The sequence below is a fragment of the Equus przewalskii genome, chromosome 3, assembly GCF_037783145.1.
Source record: "Equus przewalskii isolate Varuska chromosome 3, EquPr2, whole genome shotgun sequence".
Classification (NCBI taxonomy): domain Eukaryota; kingdom Metazoa; phylum Chordata; class Mammalia; order Perissodactyla; family Equidae; genus Equus; species Equus przewalskii.
The window spans coordinates 34,457,203-34,471,154 of record NC_091833.1 but is presented as its reverse complement, the minus strand read 5'-3'; the positions used below and the strand labels follow the sequence as shown (position 1 = coordinate 34,471,154).

The window sequence follows — 13,952 nt, the reverse complement described above, 5'->3', positions numbered from 1 at the left end:
AGTGTTTCAAAATGTTTTCAATTAACTGTGTATTTTACAATTAACTAAGTGCTAACTTGGAATAATTACTACTGTTATTCATTCATCGAAAAGCAATCATTAAATATTGATAATTTGATACTACACTTGGTACTGTGAGGAACAGAAATGAATAAAATTTGGATCTAATAGGATTAAAACTATTTAATTTAACCTTTTGAACACATATTTGAAAATGATGAAATGGATCAAAAATGGTTCTTGAATTTCAAGGCCTGCCACCCCTCCCTTGACTGACTGGAGTCACGAGACTTCGATGTGGCTCAGGGCGGGCCGTGGGCACAGTGACCAGCACACACTGTGTCCAAATAATCAGAAGTATCTTTGGGGTTTTATTATAAGGCGACTTCATTCTCAACCAGTATGCGCCCCTTCAAAGACATCATTTCAACTACCTCAAATACTGAAAATGTACATTAAGCAATCATTTCATCCAACTTCTCTCTAAAAAACATTATAATATCCTTCCCAATCCAGACTGTCGTCCAGCTTTTTCCTCGCCTTGCCTGACCTGAAACAGCCTTGCCCATTACAAGGACAGGGGTGCAACCACAGGCCTAAGGTCACACGCTAGTGTTACTAACCGGCTACCATTGCCCAAGCCTGGAATTACCCCCTTGCTGCTCACAAGAGACCAAGAGGCCACAGCACGGCCAGTTCTTGCGTGTTCAGTATCCACTTGCATCAGTCCATTTTGCTCCATATGACAAGCCTCTGCTGGGGACCAGAGGAACTCCTGAAGGAGTGGCGCCAGCAGCAGGAGATACGGCAGCCCCTTGTCCTGTTCGGGCCGGGCTGCCTGGACCAGGAGGCAGGAGATGCACAGTGGTTTTTGCGATTTTTCTAGGATGTGTTTTGGAACTAGTCAACACAAAACTCACTCCACTCTGACCGCCATGGCTTAAATTCTACTTTCCACCATTTCTGGTAGGGAAGGCTTTTCCATAAGGGATTAATTCCCTGAGCTACCTCGGTTCTCCAAGATTTCTGTTTGTGTTTTGGCATGCAATGCAGGCACATGTTTTCTTGAAGGGAAAATTTTTATTAGAAGTGAAGCGACACAGTGTATGCCATCTGTGAGGTTGAGAGTGTTCTCCTGGTGTGACAAACCATTAAAAGCGGACTGAAGCCTCCCAGAAATAGAAGAGACTGTTTTATTGCAACAGATAGAAGCAACCCACACCCACATACACACACCCACGCTCACACCCCCATAATACCCTACACACCCACCCAGATACACCCTTCATATTCATCCTCCACCCCCAAACCCCCCACTCACCCTATACACATATACACACACTCCCTACACATGCACCATAGACACCCTCCAACAACACCCACCCAGATATATCCTACACACACCACCACCCACCCATCCTATACACCCACCCCCACATACCCTACACACCCACCCAGACACACCCTTCACACACATCCTACATCTGCCCATCCCCACCCGCCTTATACATATACACCTACCCCCCACCCATACACACCCTATACACACAGCTTGTAAACACACACCCCCCTACCCACCCCACATACACCCTACACACACCCTATACACACACACATACACACACACCTTCTTCTCATCCACTCCAAAATAGTCCTACACAAAAAATGTTGGATACTTCCCATCTCTCTTCTAATCTTTTTCCAAGCTTGGTTTAGAAGGCCTCATTTTATGGAAAAAATTCTGAAAGCTACTGAAATTTACTTTTAAGCAAAGCATAAGGAGGGACACAAATGCCAAAGAAGTCGAGAGAGGTTTAAAAGTTTAAGAATGCAAAGCTGTTGTTAGCTGGATGTTGGTAAAGTCATCTAACAACACACAACAACCTGGATTTATCACTGTGCTGTTAACTGTTTAATACGTATGTATTGTGTGTATGTGTGGCATATTCATTATTACAGAGATGAGCTTACCAGAATGCAAAATCGCCCTGGTTTTCAAGTGATCTGACACTGTGTAGCCCAGAGACATATATAAACTTTTTGCATACACATCTTAGATAACATTAGCTACAACTGTAAAAGAAAAAAAAACCATGAGTGTCAAATGTTCATCTAGTTGAAACAGCACTAAACCGTTTCATGATTCATGAGCTAAGCAGCATGACTAAAGCTCACGTCTTTAAAGATTTCCCATGTGGCTAAAAATCTCCCAAACACAGAGAAATAAGCAACCCAGATTTGAATGTTTCAATAGATACGATATTGCCTAGCAACGGAGTTTGGTACAAAGTGAGTGTTCAACTCTTACCAAGTCTGAATCGACTGGATCGATTTCCACGCTGTGCAGACAGTAACAGAGCAGCAGTGACAACGGCCTTCTAGAGAACTGAGCCAGTCTGGGGCTTCAGGAGGCAGGAGAGTTGGGTTCTAGATCCCTCCCTGACTTTACTTCCCTGCGCAATCCTGGAAAAGCTGCTGTCCACTGTCCCCATGTGTAAAAGGGGAATAACACTCACCTAGCCCTTGAATTTATTTCACTTCCTCAACAGAAATACTACGAGAGAGGTCATGACATAGGCGAAAGCAGATGTCTGGCTCCAGAGGGGACGCCTGAGTCACTGCAGGCAGAAGGCTGGCTCCCCACAGTGCTTTGGAAGGCAGGGCATAGTTCAGCTTTCTAACGGTATCTGTATACGATGGGGAACCTCGATACCCTACATTTGAGGTTAACGTGACCCTGGCTTACTCCTCCTGGTTGCACTCCAATCTTCAGCAACAGTGTAGTGCTAACTAAAACAACCACGCACCAGCACCCTCTCAGGAACGGGTGCCCGTCCTTGGGTGTTTGAAGAGCCCAGTCAGCAGAGAGGAGCCGCAGACACAGCGCTCCAAGAGGAATCTGAGGTCAGCCAGGAGCAGCTGCCAATTATCCAGAAACAGAGTGCTTTTGGAGCATTATTTCTTAGTCACATGAATCAATGTTTAGGTCTTTCCTTTGTTTTCTTAAATTCCCCAAAGAAACGAGATGAACGGACAGAGCGCAAAAGATCTCTCAAAAATTGTATAAATCTAGATTTTAAAAATCTAAATTTTTTTTTTTTTTAAAGATTTTATTTTTTCCTTTTTCTCCCCAAAGTCCCCCCGGTACATAGTTGTATATTCTCCGTTGTGGGTCCTTCTAGTTGTGGTATGTGGGACGCTGCCTCAGCGTGGTTTGATGAGCAGTGTCATGTCCGCGCCCAGGATTCGAACCAACGAAACACTGAGCCGCCTGCAGCGGAGCGCGCGAACTTAACCACTCGGCCACGGGGCCAGCCCCTAAAAATCTAAATTTTTTAAATGCAGAAAAGTTTAAGACTGTCTTAACAGTTTGCTGATTATTTAACAATATATAATTACAAAAATGCATCCAACTTTTATCATCGGTCAAGCTGCCCCAACAAAGCACACAGTTAACAAACCACGTAAAGCTTCCCCATGGGGATTTTATGCCACACAAGCAGGCTGCTGTCCACCTGAGCTCATGACGCTGGCGCTGACGGACTCAGCTCCAACCCATCGGCCTCAACAGGGTTGCAGTGCACCATTCATGTGATAAATGTCCATGTGGAAACGCCGGAACTCTCAGCGGCAGCAGAGCCTTGCCTTAGAACCACCAGACCCCCTGCAACCCACGCTTCCTGCATGCCTACTGTGTGCTCGGGCAGGGCCCTCTCCCTCTCTGTGGCACAGGCTCTGCCTTTAAGGAGCTCAAAGTCGAGCCACGTTGGGCACAGAATGGATGCTGGGAGATGCCGTATCCCTCCTTGCAGGCAACCTCACACCTCATCCTTCCCCACTCAAGATTATGGCATGGACATTCCACACTGCAAGGACAGCAGGGTCCCCACGGGGGTTTGCAAAGTCTGCAGCCTCAGCTTCTCAAATGCTGGTGGCATCCCCTCTTGGAACCCTGCCACCATGCTGTAAGGCCCCCAGCCACGCAGGGAGTCTGCACAGAGGAGAAGGGGGGCTCAGGTGAACTGCCCAGCTGAGGTCCCAGTCGTGGGCCAGCACAGCTCCAGCCCTGGGAGCGAGCCCACTGAGCCTCCAGATGACCCCAGTGATGCCACTCAGAGCAGGACAACCATCCACCAAGCCCAATAAACCTAGAGTTACGAAAGACAATAAATGGTCATCATCTTCAGCCCTGTTTTGGGTTGGTTTGTTATACAGCAAGAGGTAACTGAAACAAGAGTGACAATTAAAGTGGCTATGTAGGGAAGTGTCCTTGTGGTCACAAGTTCCATGATAAAATCTTATGGTGTCTGTGACTTACTATCAAGTAGTTTAAAATACAACAAATAGGGTCAGCCCCGACAACCTAGCCCCGACAACCTAGTGATTAAAGTTCGGCATGTTCCTCTTTGGAGGCCTGGGGTCAGTTCCCAGGTGCAGAACCACAGCATTTGTCTGTCACTGGCCATGGTGTGGTGCCGGCTCATAGAAAGAAAAAGGGGAAGATAGGCAATGGATGTTAGCTCAGGGTGAGTCTTCCCCAGCAAAAAAACAAAAAACAAAAAAAAAACCCCAAATACACAAACACCCCAATAGTTACTTATACACATCTATCGATTTCTGGTTGCTTGTACTTTTACACTGAATCACGACTCATTCACGATTAGTTCTAATTCAGGCAGATTTAGAACTAGACTCCTCTAGGGCAAAGCCAAAGGCAATCGATGTCTGTGATGTTTACAGACATGGTGACTTCTTGTTCAATCTCCATGCCCACTTACATGACTAAATGGAGACAGACCACTTACTCGGTTTCACTGGCAACTCGCAACGCTCAAAGCCATCGTCAAGGAATAGCTGTCTCAAAGTGGCACGGATACCGAGTGCAAAGGGCCTCATCTAGATTTAACTGCATTTATCCCACTTGAGTCTCACCTGAAATACCCAAATGAACCCAAAAGACAAGGGTTCACATCCTTGTTAACCTGACTGAAATGCTCAGGTGGCCAAGGACTGAAAACCAAGCCCCGTTCTCTCCTGAGAGTGTTCTTCATCTGAGGACAATTACATTATGCTTTAATTAAAACAACACATTTCCTATGCCTTATGATATCTAAACTCCCAAGAAAACAATTATCTTTAGAGAAGTAGGAGGGAAAAATGAAGCGTTTGTGTCTGGCACACTTCAGTAGTTACAGGAAATGTCTGGTTTTGATAAGAAGTCATGTGGCCAGAGCCTCCTGTCGCCAGCGTGTGGTGGCGGAGCCCTCTTGCCTCCACTGTGTGCCACAGCCAGGCTGTCTCCTGTGTTGACCCCATGGAAAGCCTGCGGCAGAGTAGGGCACGCCACGGGGCTTCACAATCCATCTCCCCGACCTGCCGCGAGGACGTCAACTCTGATATCTTACACGTCCACGTCACAGTTTGTTTTACAGATGCCAGTTTGACACAGAATACTTTCAGAATAAACATCCTTTCTTTTTGGCCACTTCCCTCCTCCACTGCTCAAATTTAACCTCTTGCACAATGTCTATCCTCCCATGTTTAATTCTGTAACAGCATTGCAATCTTCTCAACTGAGTCTGAAAATTTAGCTGCTTCTCCAACTGATTAGATAAATCTGGAAAATTATTTTGAGTTGGCCAAGTCTTCAGTCACATCAAATTAATCAAAACCAAAGCCTGCGTCTCTCGCTATCTAAATGCGGAGGCCCAATATTCCCCATAAAGACTCGGCAACATTTTTATCCAAAATTCATCGTTAAAATTGAAAAACTGTTATAACAACTTTGCAGCCCACTGTTTGAGCTGCACGTGATTTCGGAGAGGCTGGAGTGAGCTCTGGTCCCACACGCGCTTGCCCGGGGGCCTGTGCACCTGTGCTTTGAAGCCTCCCCATCAGCTTCCCTCTCCTTTCTAAGGGTTACCCCCTTAAGTCCCAGCGTTTGCTTCTGCCAGCTCCTGGGGACACTACTAATTGGGATCAAATTTAGATAATATCTTTACATTGTTTAACTATAGTACATAGTCCCAGCCTTGCAAAGAGAATGTGTAGTTCACACCCAGTGTTTTAGTGTATTACTGCACAGTGCACAGAACACCACCCAGCCATGAGTGAGTGCACAAGGCACCACAGGCCCAGGTCGTTGGTGCCTCAAAGGCTTTCAACTGAACAAAAACCCTCTGTGGATATAAGACCACTGTGAGTGTTGCAGTGACATGTGGGGACAAGGTGGAAGTTCGAGATGGGCTGGAACGCACCGTCACGGTTCCCATTTAGCAGGTGGGACCAGAAAGCGCCCACACCCTGAAGGCCTGCTGCCCAGCACATGTGCAGGGAGAGTGGGGACTGAACAGTGAAAGGGACTCCCCAGGGCCAGCTCTGACCCACACCTGCGGGGGCTCATCTCTGAGCTCCGACAGCGCTAAGGGAACAGAGACACGCACTTCACTTCATCTGACCAGCCTCCACACCACACACACTTTGCTGTGCAGAGTGGGCTTACCTGTCCCACAGGTGAGTGGGCGAATGTAGAGCAGGACTGTGAACAACCCTAGGCTCTGGGTGTCGTCCACACCCCTCCTCTGAGGGGGATCCTGCCCATTCCCCACTCCTCACCTGAGAAAGCTCTTCTGGCAGACTGCTGGGTCCCGGAGCACCAGGCTGACCCAGCACCTTCTTGAGTTCGCCTGCTGAGCTAAGATCAGTGGAGTCCAAGATTGAATACTGATCATTGTACTTTGTGGGGTTGTTTGAAGCAGGCCCCACTTTTGAGGCTCAGATTCAAATCTTAAAAGTTGAAAGGGGTTCAGAGATCCTCTTGGTCCAATTACTCCGTTTTCCCAGGGAAGAGTTTGACTTTGAAGTAACGCTGTCTGTGTCCACAAGCTCCCTGGGGCTCCTGCCCTCCAGGCCGAGTCAGGAAGCAAAACACCACCGTGAGCCCACGCCGCAGGCCTGTCTGCTTCCTAGGACATGTGCTCACAGGAAAGGCACTTGCCGTAGACAGCGAATCTTCCCCTCCTCTTTAAGAAAAGCATCTTTTTTGCTTGAAGCCAGAGCCAGCACACCCTCACATCCCCTCAAAGGACACCCAGTGTCACGAGGAGCAGAGCCGCCAGGCCAGCACAGCGCTGGACATAGGGAGACTCCTGGATGGTGAACGCAAATAGTTAAGTGACATAAGTCTAGAATTTATGGGCTACGCCAGAAAAAGTTCCAGTGGAAGGACGGGCACTGTGTCACAGGAACACCAGGTACAATTTATTAGAATTTAAGAGTTGCTCCAAAAGCATATTTTTAACTGCATCATTCCTAATTAATGCATGAAACTGGGCAAAATGTTAATCCTGCATTATTCATTTAAAAGTTTGTTAAAGTGTCTTGCCAAGGTTAACATGTCCACATAACGTTACAAGTATTCTCTATATATAATAAGGGCGAGGCCAAGAAAACACGTGTTGCCAAAGTTAGTCCTAACTGAAGCCTGGCCTTTGTGACCAATGTGCAGGCTCTGAGGATTGTTCCATGTGTGCCTGGCAGACTCCCTGGTTCAGGGAAGGGAACAAGACTCACTGAGATGTATGAAAAGGTGGCCTTGACCGAGACTTTCACTTTACTTAACGAACATTTTGTAAGAAATGTGACTGGGAGTTTTCTCCAAGTAACCAGAACAGCGCTCAGCCTTCCTCCTCCCCAGTGCCCCGTGTTCTGGACACGCCCACCAAGTCCGAACCCTTGGCAGCACTGGATTGCCAACAATACAATCACACAAACGTAATGCCTCGTACCATCCAAGATTCCATGTGTTAATAGTTCCTGAAGATTACTAAAGCATGTTTATATTACATTTGGCATTTCTTTAACAAATAATTTGAATTCATTTTAAAAAGCTAAATTTCTGATTTAAATTGCTTTACCATGTTAGGCTCAGATGATCTGCTTTCTTTCAAAGGTTCGTTCATGGCAATAATTTTAACAAGAAAGGGAATATTTCCTAACTAATTAATGCTTTAAATATATAGCTTTCTAAATAATGTCTCTAAAAATCACAGACACACACACATGATAAAATGAAAGGGATGTTCCCTGCCAGACTCTACATCAAGAATTTCTAAGGGCTGCAGTACAAGGACATCACTCAAGAACAGACAGATATTACTTTTTTCAAGTGTGCAGAGTAAAAACTTCTTTCTCAGACGCTCTGCCTCACTCAGTGCCATGCCTGTGAGGTCAGCTTCCAAGGACCCACATCAGTGGGTTCAGGCGACTGTGCGCTCTCCCAGAGACCATGAGCGTCGACTGAGCGCTGACCAGACTCCAGGCCGAGACTGCGCGAACTTCTGCTCCTGCTGAAGGCATGACAGCTTCCTGAAGCAAGTGCCTGCTGTTCCCATTATAGTGATGAGGAAACCCAAGCAGAAAGAAGAGAAGTCACCTCTCCAAGACGACGCCCCAGTGGAGTGGCAGCACCGAGATTCAGATCCCACCCAGCCGGTTCTCTTCCAAACAATATTCCACCAAAAAGCCGGGTCCTGTTCTGCGGCCAAAATGAGGATCTTAGGAGGCAGCACTATGAGCGCGCATGGGGCAGCAATGGGCAGCAGCACCCAGCGGGGTAAGAGCCTGAATGGGTGCTTCACCGCTAACCCCCATACTCCCCCTCAGTCACTCTCACCCCTTCACCCTGAGTGTGAGTGCCCAGCATCACAGGGTCTACCTGGGGGTGGGGCACCTATCACCCTCAACTGTCTCTGGCAGAGAGAAAGTGGGAGACTTGGGTATGTTAGAGCCACTGTGAGCTGCAGGACGCCGTGGAGAGAGGCTCTCCCCGCTGTGGGCAGAGGCTGGCTCAACGCCCCGGGGCTGCTCCCAGCAGGACTTCCCAGCACAGACCAGCTGCACTGAGGTCCCAGGACAGGACGCCTCCTCTCCCTAGGCCTTCCCGCAAGGACGATGTCAAGACACAAGCAAACACAGCCGCCCAGAAGCTCAGTAGAAATGCGGAGTTACGGCCTTCCGCAGGCACAGTTACCTTAGGCCACACCAGCAGCCACAGCATCAACAAACGGCAGCCCAGAATCAGGTACAAACAATGAGGGAACGCACAGGCCAACTCCGGGGTTCTCAGAGAGATTTCATTTCAATACTCAAGTAACAAGAGTATCCCAATTTTCCTGATCTAGAAGAAAAGCTCTGAGGAGTATACTAAAAAAGAGTTTTTGATTAAGGTGTTTATAATGATTTTTCTTAAGCTTGAATGTGACTTTTAAAAAAGCTTTCTACACTATTGATTTATCTTTCCAATTATCTTTTGACTTATCAAAATGAGATGGAAAATGTATTAATATTTAGAGTATAAACTCCACATAGTTGTAAACGTTTAAAAAATTACTTAATTACAACAGCTTAGAACTACAGGCTCTTAAGAAAAGAAAGAGACATTACCGGTCATCTATTCTAATACTTTTCAAACTGTGGGTCATGAAATCAACTTAATGCGTCACAACCAGTATTCAAAAGAGATAAAAAGAAAATAAATGGAAAAGCAAAACAGACATTGGAATGAAAAGTATTAAAGCAACTAGCATGCAGTAAGGCTAAATATTGTTTTGTGAATCTGTTCCAATTGCATGTGCGTACGTGAGTGAAAAAGGGGTTCTAGAGTCCTAACGTGAAACTGTTTCCTTACTGTGGACATGATGCCGTGCAGCCACACATAGCACAAAGTTGCTGTTCCATAGGCAGGCCGGCAGCTGTTACACAATGCAAATCCTCCTCTTTGTGGGAGCTGTCCAGGGTCAGGCAGCACTGCTCAGGGGCCAGGGCGCCCCACCACTCACAGCCTTACAGTGGGTGAGAAAGAGCCCAAGGGGCAGGATGACTCACACAGTTGAGGTCCAGTTGGTTGGCAGAGCGAATGCACCAAGCGGGCCTCCCTGAAGCGGTCAACTGGTGTACCTGCCTGCCCTGAAGCAGCTAACTGGTCTACTGCCTTCCCTGAAGAGGCCAACTGGTCCATTTTCCTAAAAGCCATATCACCCCATGTTAAAGTTCCCATGAATTCGTAAGAAAGGCCATCATTTTTCATTTAAAATGCATCCAAAAATCATCTCATCTACCTCACTGCACATTGCAACCCCATGGCTCTTAATATTTGAGGCTTTTTGTTTTCATTTTTCAGAGTCTTCCAAAAATCCATACCAAATTAAAAATTCTATTATACCTAACACTAACTCAGAAGAGTGAAATCCCTTACATCTCAAGAAATTATTTTATGAAGCTGGCACATTTATAGATGGTTTGTCTAAACGTCCACCTTTGACTCTGTGAGTGGCTATCACGCTGGATTACTTCTCTTGAGCTTCAGAGTCTTCTCCGAATTTCCCTGATCAAGATCCGACTTACTACGCAACCCTATCCCCTATTCAAACAGATTCCACCATTCCCTAAATTACCACACAGGCAATAACACCGTTAAACCTTTCCAAGTTTATATTGTCCCCTATATGCTTATTTGCTCTTCATTCACATGAGAGTAAATGATTAATTTTAAAATACTCATTGAGTAACAAAGGAGACAGTAGCACACAGTAGTGAAAGAAATTGCCTTACACTCCAATAGTACCTACGGTCAGACTGGGGACATCAGAAATCAGCAGTTTGAATCAGTTTAATAATGTGACTTCCAACAACAAGAACCATTTGGAACAAAGCCACAAATGCACATGAACAGCTGAAGGACCAGGCCTGGGGACCAAGAACCTCACTCCCAGGAGATGCCCTCACATAGAGCCCTTGACCAGAATTAGTGTCTGTATTGTAACTTCAACTTTTAAGAAATTTAGCCATCAGGCTTCCCCTCAAAACAGCAGATTAGACGAAGGATGAGGAATGATCACTAAAAGAAGATGCGCACGGCTGAAGATGGGGGAAAGAGAACACGAAACATCTGAACGCATCACACAGCCCAGCGCTGCCTCAAGCCTGCTCACTGCCACGACCACGCCTCGAAACGTGGCTGCAACTAACCCTCCAGTTCTCCACTGCTCTGCAAGTGGGCTCTCCTTCCTGATGCCCTTTCCCACGGTTTGAAAGCACTGGACGCTGCTGCCCTAAGCCCCTGTGTCTATAAAGCACCAGACATGTTCACACACACTCATTTGACCCCACCACAGACCGGCCAGGGGCCACGCCCCTGCAAGGTAGAACCCACACGGCTCCCGCATGGGATGGGACAAGAATCTCGTGATATTTAATTTGAAGGAAATATGACTCAAAAAGTATGGTCCACTGGCAGAACAATGTTCCAGGATTATGTAAATGTCATAAAGACTTCAGATCTCACTCCCAGAAAGGAAGTTCCCGCGGGCTCAGCCTGACAAAGCCCACCACCAGCAGCGGCAGTGAGCGAGCACAGACGCGCTTCCTCCGCTTTCCTGCCCAGGTAACAAAGAGGAGAGGTACCTTCTCAGAAACTGGGCGCTGACGCAGAAAACAGTCACTCAATACAAGCAAGAACAATAGGAGAAATCCGGTGACAAACATGGCCTAACACAGGACGGGTGGGAAGGGGCTCCATGGCCCCCAGCAGCAGGAAGCAGGTGGAAGATGAGGGCAAGGGGCTTGGTCATCAGCCCCTGCATGACTGTTGGCTGCTCTGTAAGGATTCGGAGTGTTGCTGCATAATGATTCTTAAATGATGGTTAATCCTATTGGATAAGAATCTACTATTAAGCAGATGAGAGGGTCAGTGGATCTATGAACTCAAAAAGAACAATACTACGTAAATTTCTTTGTGGGTTTCTAGAATGCGGGAGGATTTTCTGTTCCCCAGAGTTGAGGCAGCCATTCAACACCTTTCCCCCATAAAACTGGAGCGAGCCCTGTGTTGTCAGCTTTTAGTAAATCAAACACCAACGTTCATACCAGGACTGGCAAAGGGCTCCCATCACATGGGGACCTGGGAGAAGCCACGTCTGGCTGATGGAGAAAGAGCCTGAGATTCCTGAGCGCTGTCCCCTTGTGGGCACGACAGAGAGACGAGGTGGGGACGGAAAGGGAAGGGGGGAGAGAAAGAGGTGAGGGGAGAGGGCAGGAGATGGAATAACAGGCGTTCCTGCCCCCAGCACAGCTGAGTTCCCTGTCAGCCCTATCAGTGACATCGAGTGGAGTGGGGTGTTTGTGTCTTGGGAAACACTCTCCTTCGCAAATATATTTAGAAAACAAAACTGTTACAAGCAGGTAACTTAATAGGAACAAGAAGTAGCCAAATGATAAAATAACACCAGAAAGGATTAGCTAAACAGATTTACTAGAAAAAGGCAGCTTCATATGAACACAGACTGTTTTTAAATCAGAAAGCAGTTTCCTCTAGAAAAGAAAAAGTTGCAGATATTAAACTCCTCCAACCACTGTCAGTGTCAGTGCTGCCTTTACTAAGTTCTGTCTCCGGCTGGAGGCCCTGCAGAGGTGACTGACAACGGAACCAGGAGGAGGTGGGAAGGCAGGACGAGACTTTACAGAGAAAAACAATCAGATGATTAACAAGTTATCATCTATGTAACAACATAGAGAGTGGTCGTACAGTAGTTTTATTATTTTGTGGAGAGGCTGCTAAGAGGAGTTAGTGGGGCCTTGGATGAGGGAGCAAAAGAACAAACATCAAGCATCGGCAGCCGGGTGGGACGGGCTGACGAGGTGCGCTGGTGAACTTAAGCAAGGTGGCAGCGTGGGGTGAGGGTGAAGGAAGGGGCAGCACAGAAAGCACTCGGAGAATTTTCGGAAGGTAGCTCTTCCAACGTAAACTCTGGGAGTCCCTCCTGAGTTGGGAACTGGGCAGGAGCTCGTGTGCCTGCCGTACCTGCCCACAAAAGCTGGACTCTCTGCCGTCATGATCTATCTGGGATGGTGTCGTCTGTAATCGTGCACAGTAACGTAATACTAACGTAATCTAAAAACCTGACTCTATTTCAAAAATCCCCAGTGGAATTTTGCTCAGAAATAGAGACAGACAGAAAGGGAAAATCAAAGGCAACACACCTACTTTTCTCATGAATTAAAGTTTAGCAACATTTTAATTAGAATAAAATTTCACTTCCAGTATAAATAGGAATCACTAAATCGTCAAAAACAAAGAGAAAGCTACTACTGCTGATGAGAATTACTGATGACGACCCTGCCCTCTCCCGCCCTAGACAGGACATCTGCCCTGAGCAAGAGAAACACGCCGAGGAAACCGGCTGAGAGCCGACGGCTCCCGGGCCTGGCCCACAGCCTTGTCACCAAGACAGCCCCAGCTCACAAGAAACAACTGTGGGTTTGCTTTAATTTTGCATTTCTTGGGCTTTTTGGCTATTTTCCAAGGCAGCTATGTTATATTTGTATATTAACAATGCTTCAAGACTCTGATTAAAACCTCATGTGTATGTTCAAGAAACTTTCAAACTAGGAAACTCCAATTTAAGCAAATGCTTTAAGGTCTGTCACACTTCTCCCAAGGTGCTCTGAGGATCCAAGAGAAAACCCAAGGGGTGGGGCCGTCCCTTCATTTCCGAGTCCAGGAATGCACATTCTCCACGTCCCCTTCATAGCAGACGTCAGACCCTCATGGAAGACGACAGGAATGTCCACGGGTGTTCCAGAGGGGAGTACGCACTTGGTTTTAATAACAACAAGTATTATTATCATGATAGTAAATGAGCTCTATGTTTACAGTACGTAAGTTATGTTTTATAAAAAAGGAACATCCTCCAGACTCTCTTTCATAATTATTCAGATGTCATAAATATGTCTTTAATACAAACTCTTCGAAAGGACACAAAAATGTAAATCCTCAAATATATTAGAAAGCAAATCACTCTCTGGAACCCCTCACAGCTGGGACACTTCACTTTGTAAAGACAGTTCACATCAGGGGTGCTTAGTTACTTTTTATCGGAGATCAGAAAAAAGGC

At 46.6% G+C, this 13,952-nt stretch overlaps 1 protein-coding gene across 18 annotated transcripts in view; it reads right to left on the bottom strand.

The window, feature by feature from the left end:
• BANP (BTG3 associated nuclear protein) overlaps window positions 1-13,952 on the bottom strand; it is a 117,838-nt gene that overhangs the window by 20,088 nt on the left and 83,798 nt on the right. For 3 of the 18 annotated variants that reach the window (XM_070612481.1, XM_070612488.1, XM_070612480.1), the window contains one exon: window positions 13,043-13,653. The exons of 14 other annotated variants lie outside the window; for them this stretch is intronic. In XM_070612481.1, coding sequence (XP_070468582.1) covers window positions 13,459-13,653 — 195 coding nt within the window. In that variant the 3' untranslated portion in view covers window positions 13,043-13,458. Of the gene's footprint in view, window positions 1-13,042; window positions 13,654-13,952 lie in introns of those variants that run through there. One more of the 18 variants, XM_070612479.1, reaches the window with a different exon arrangement.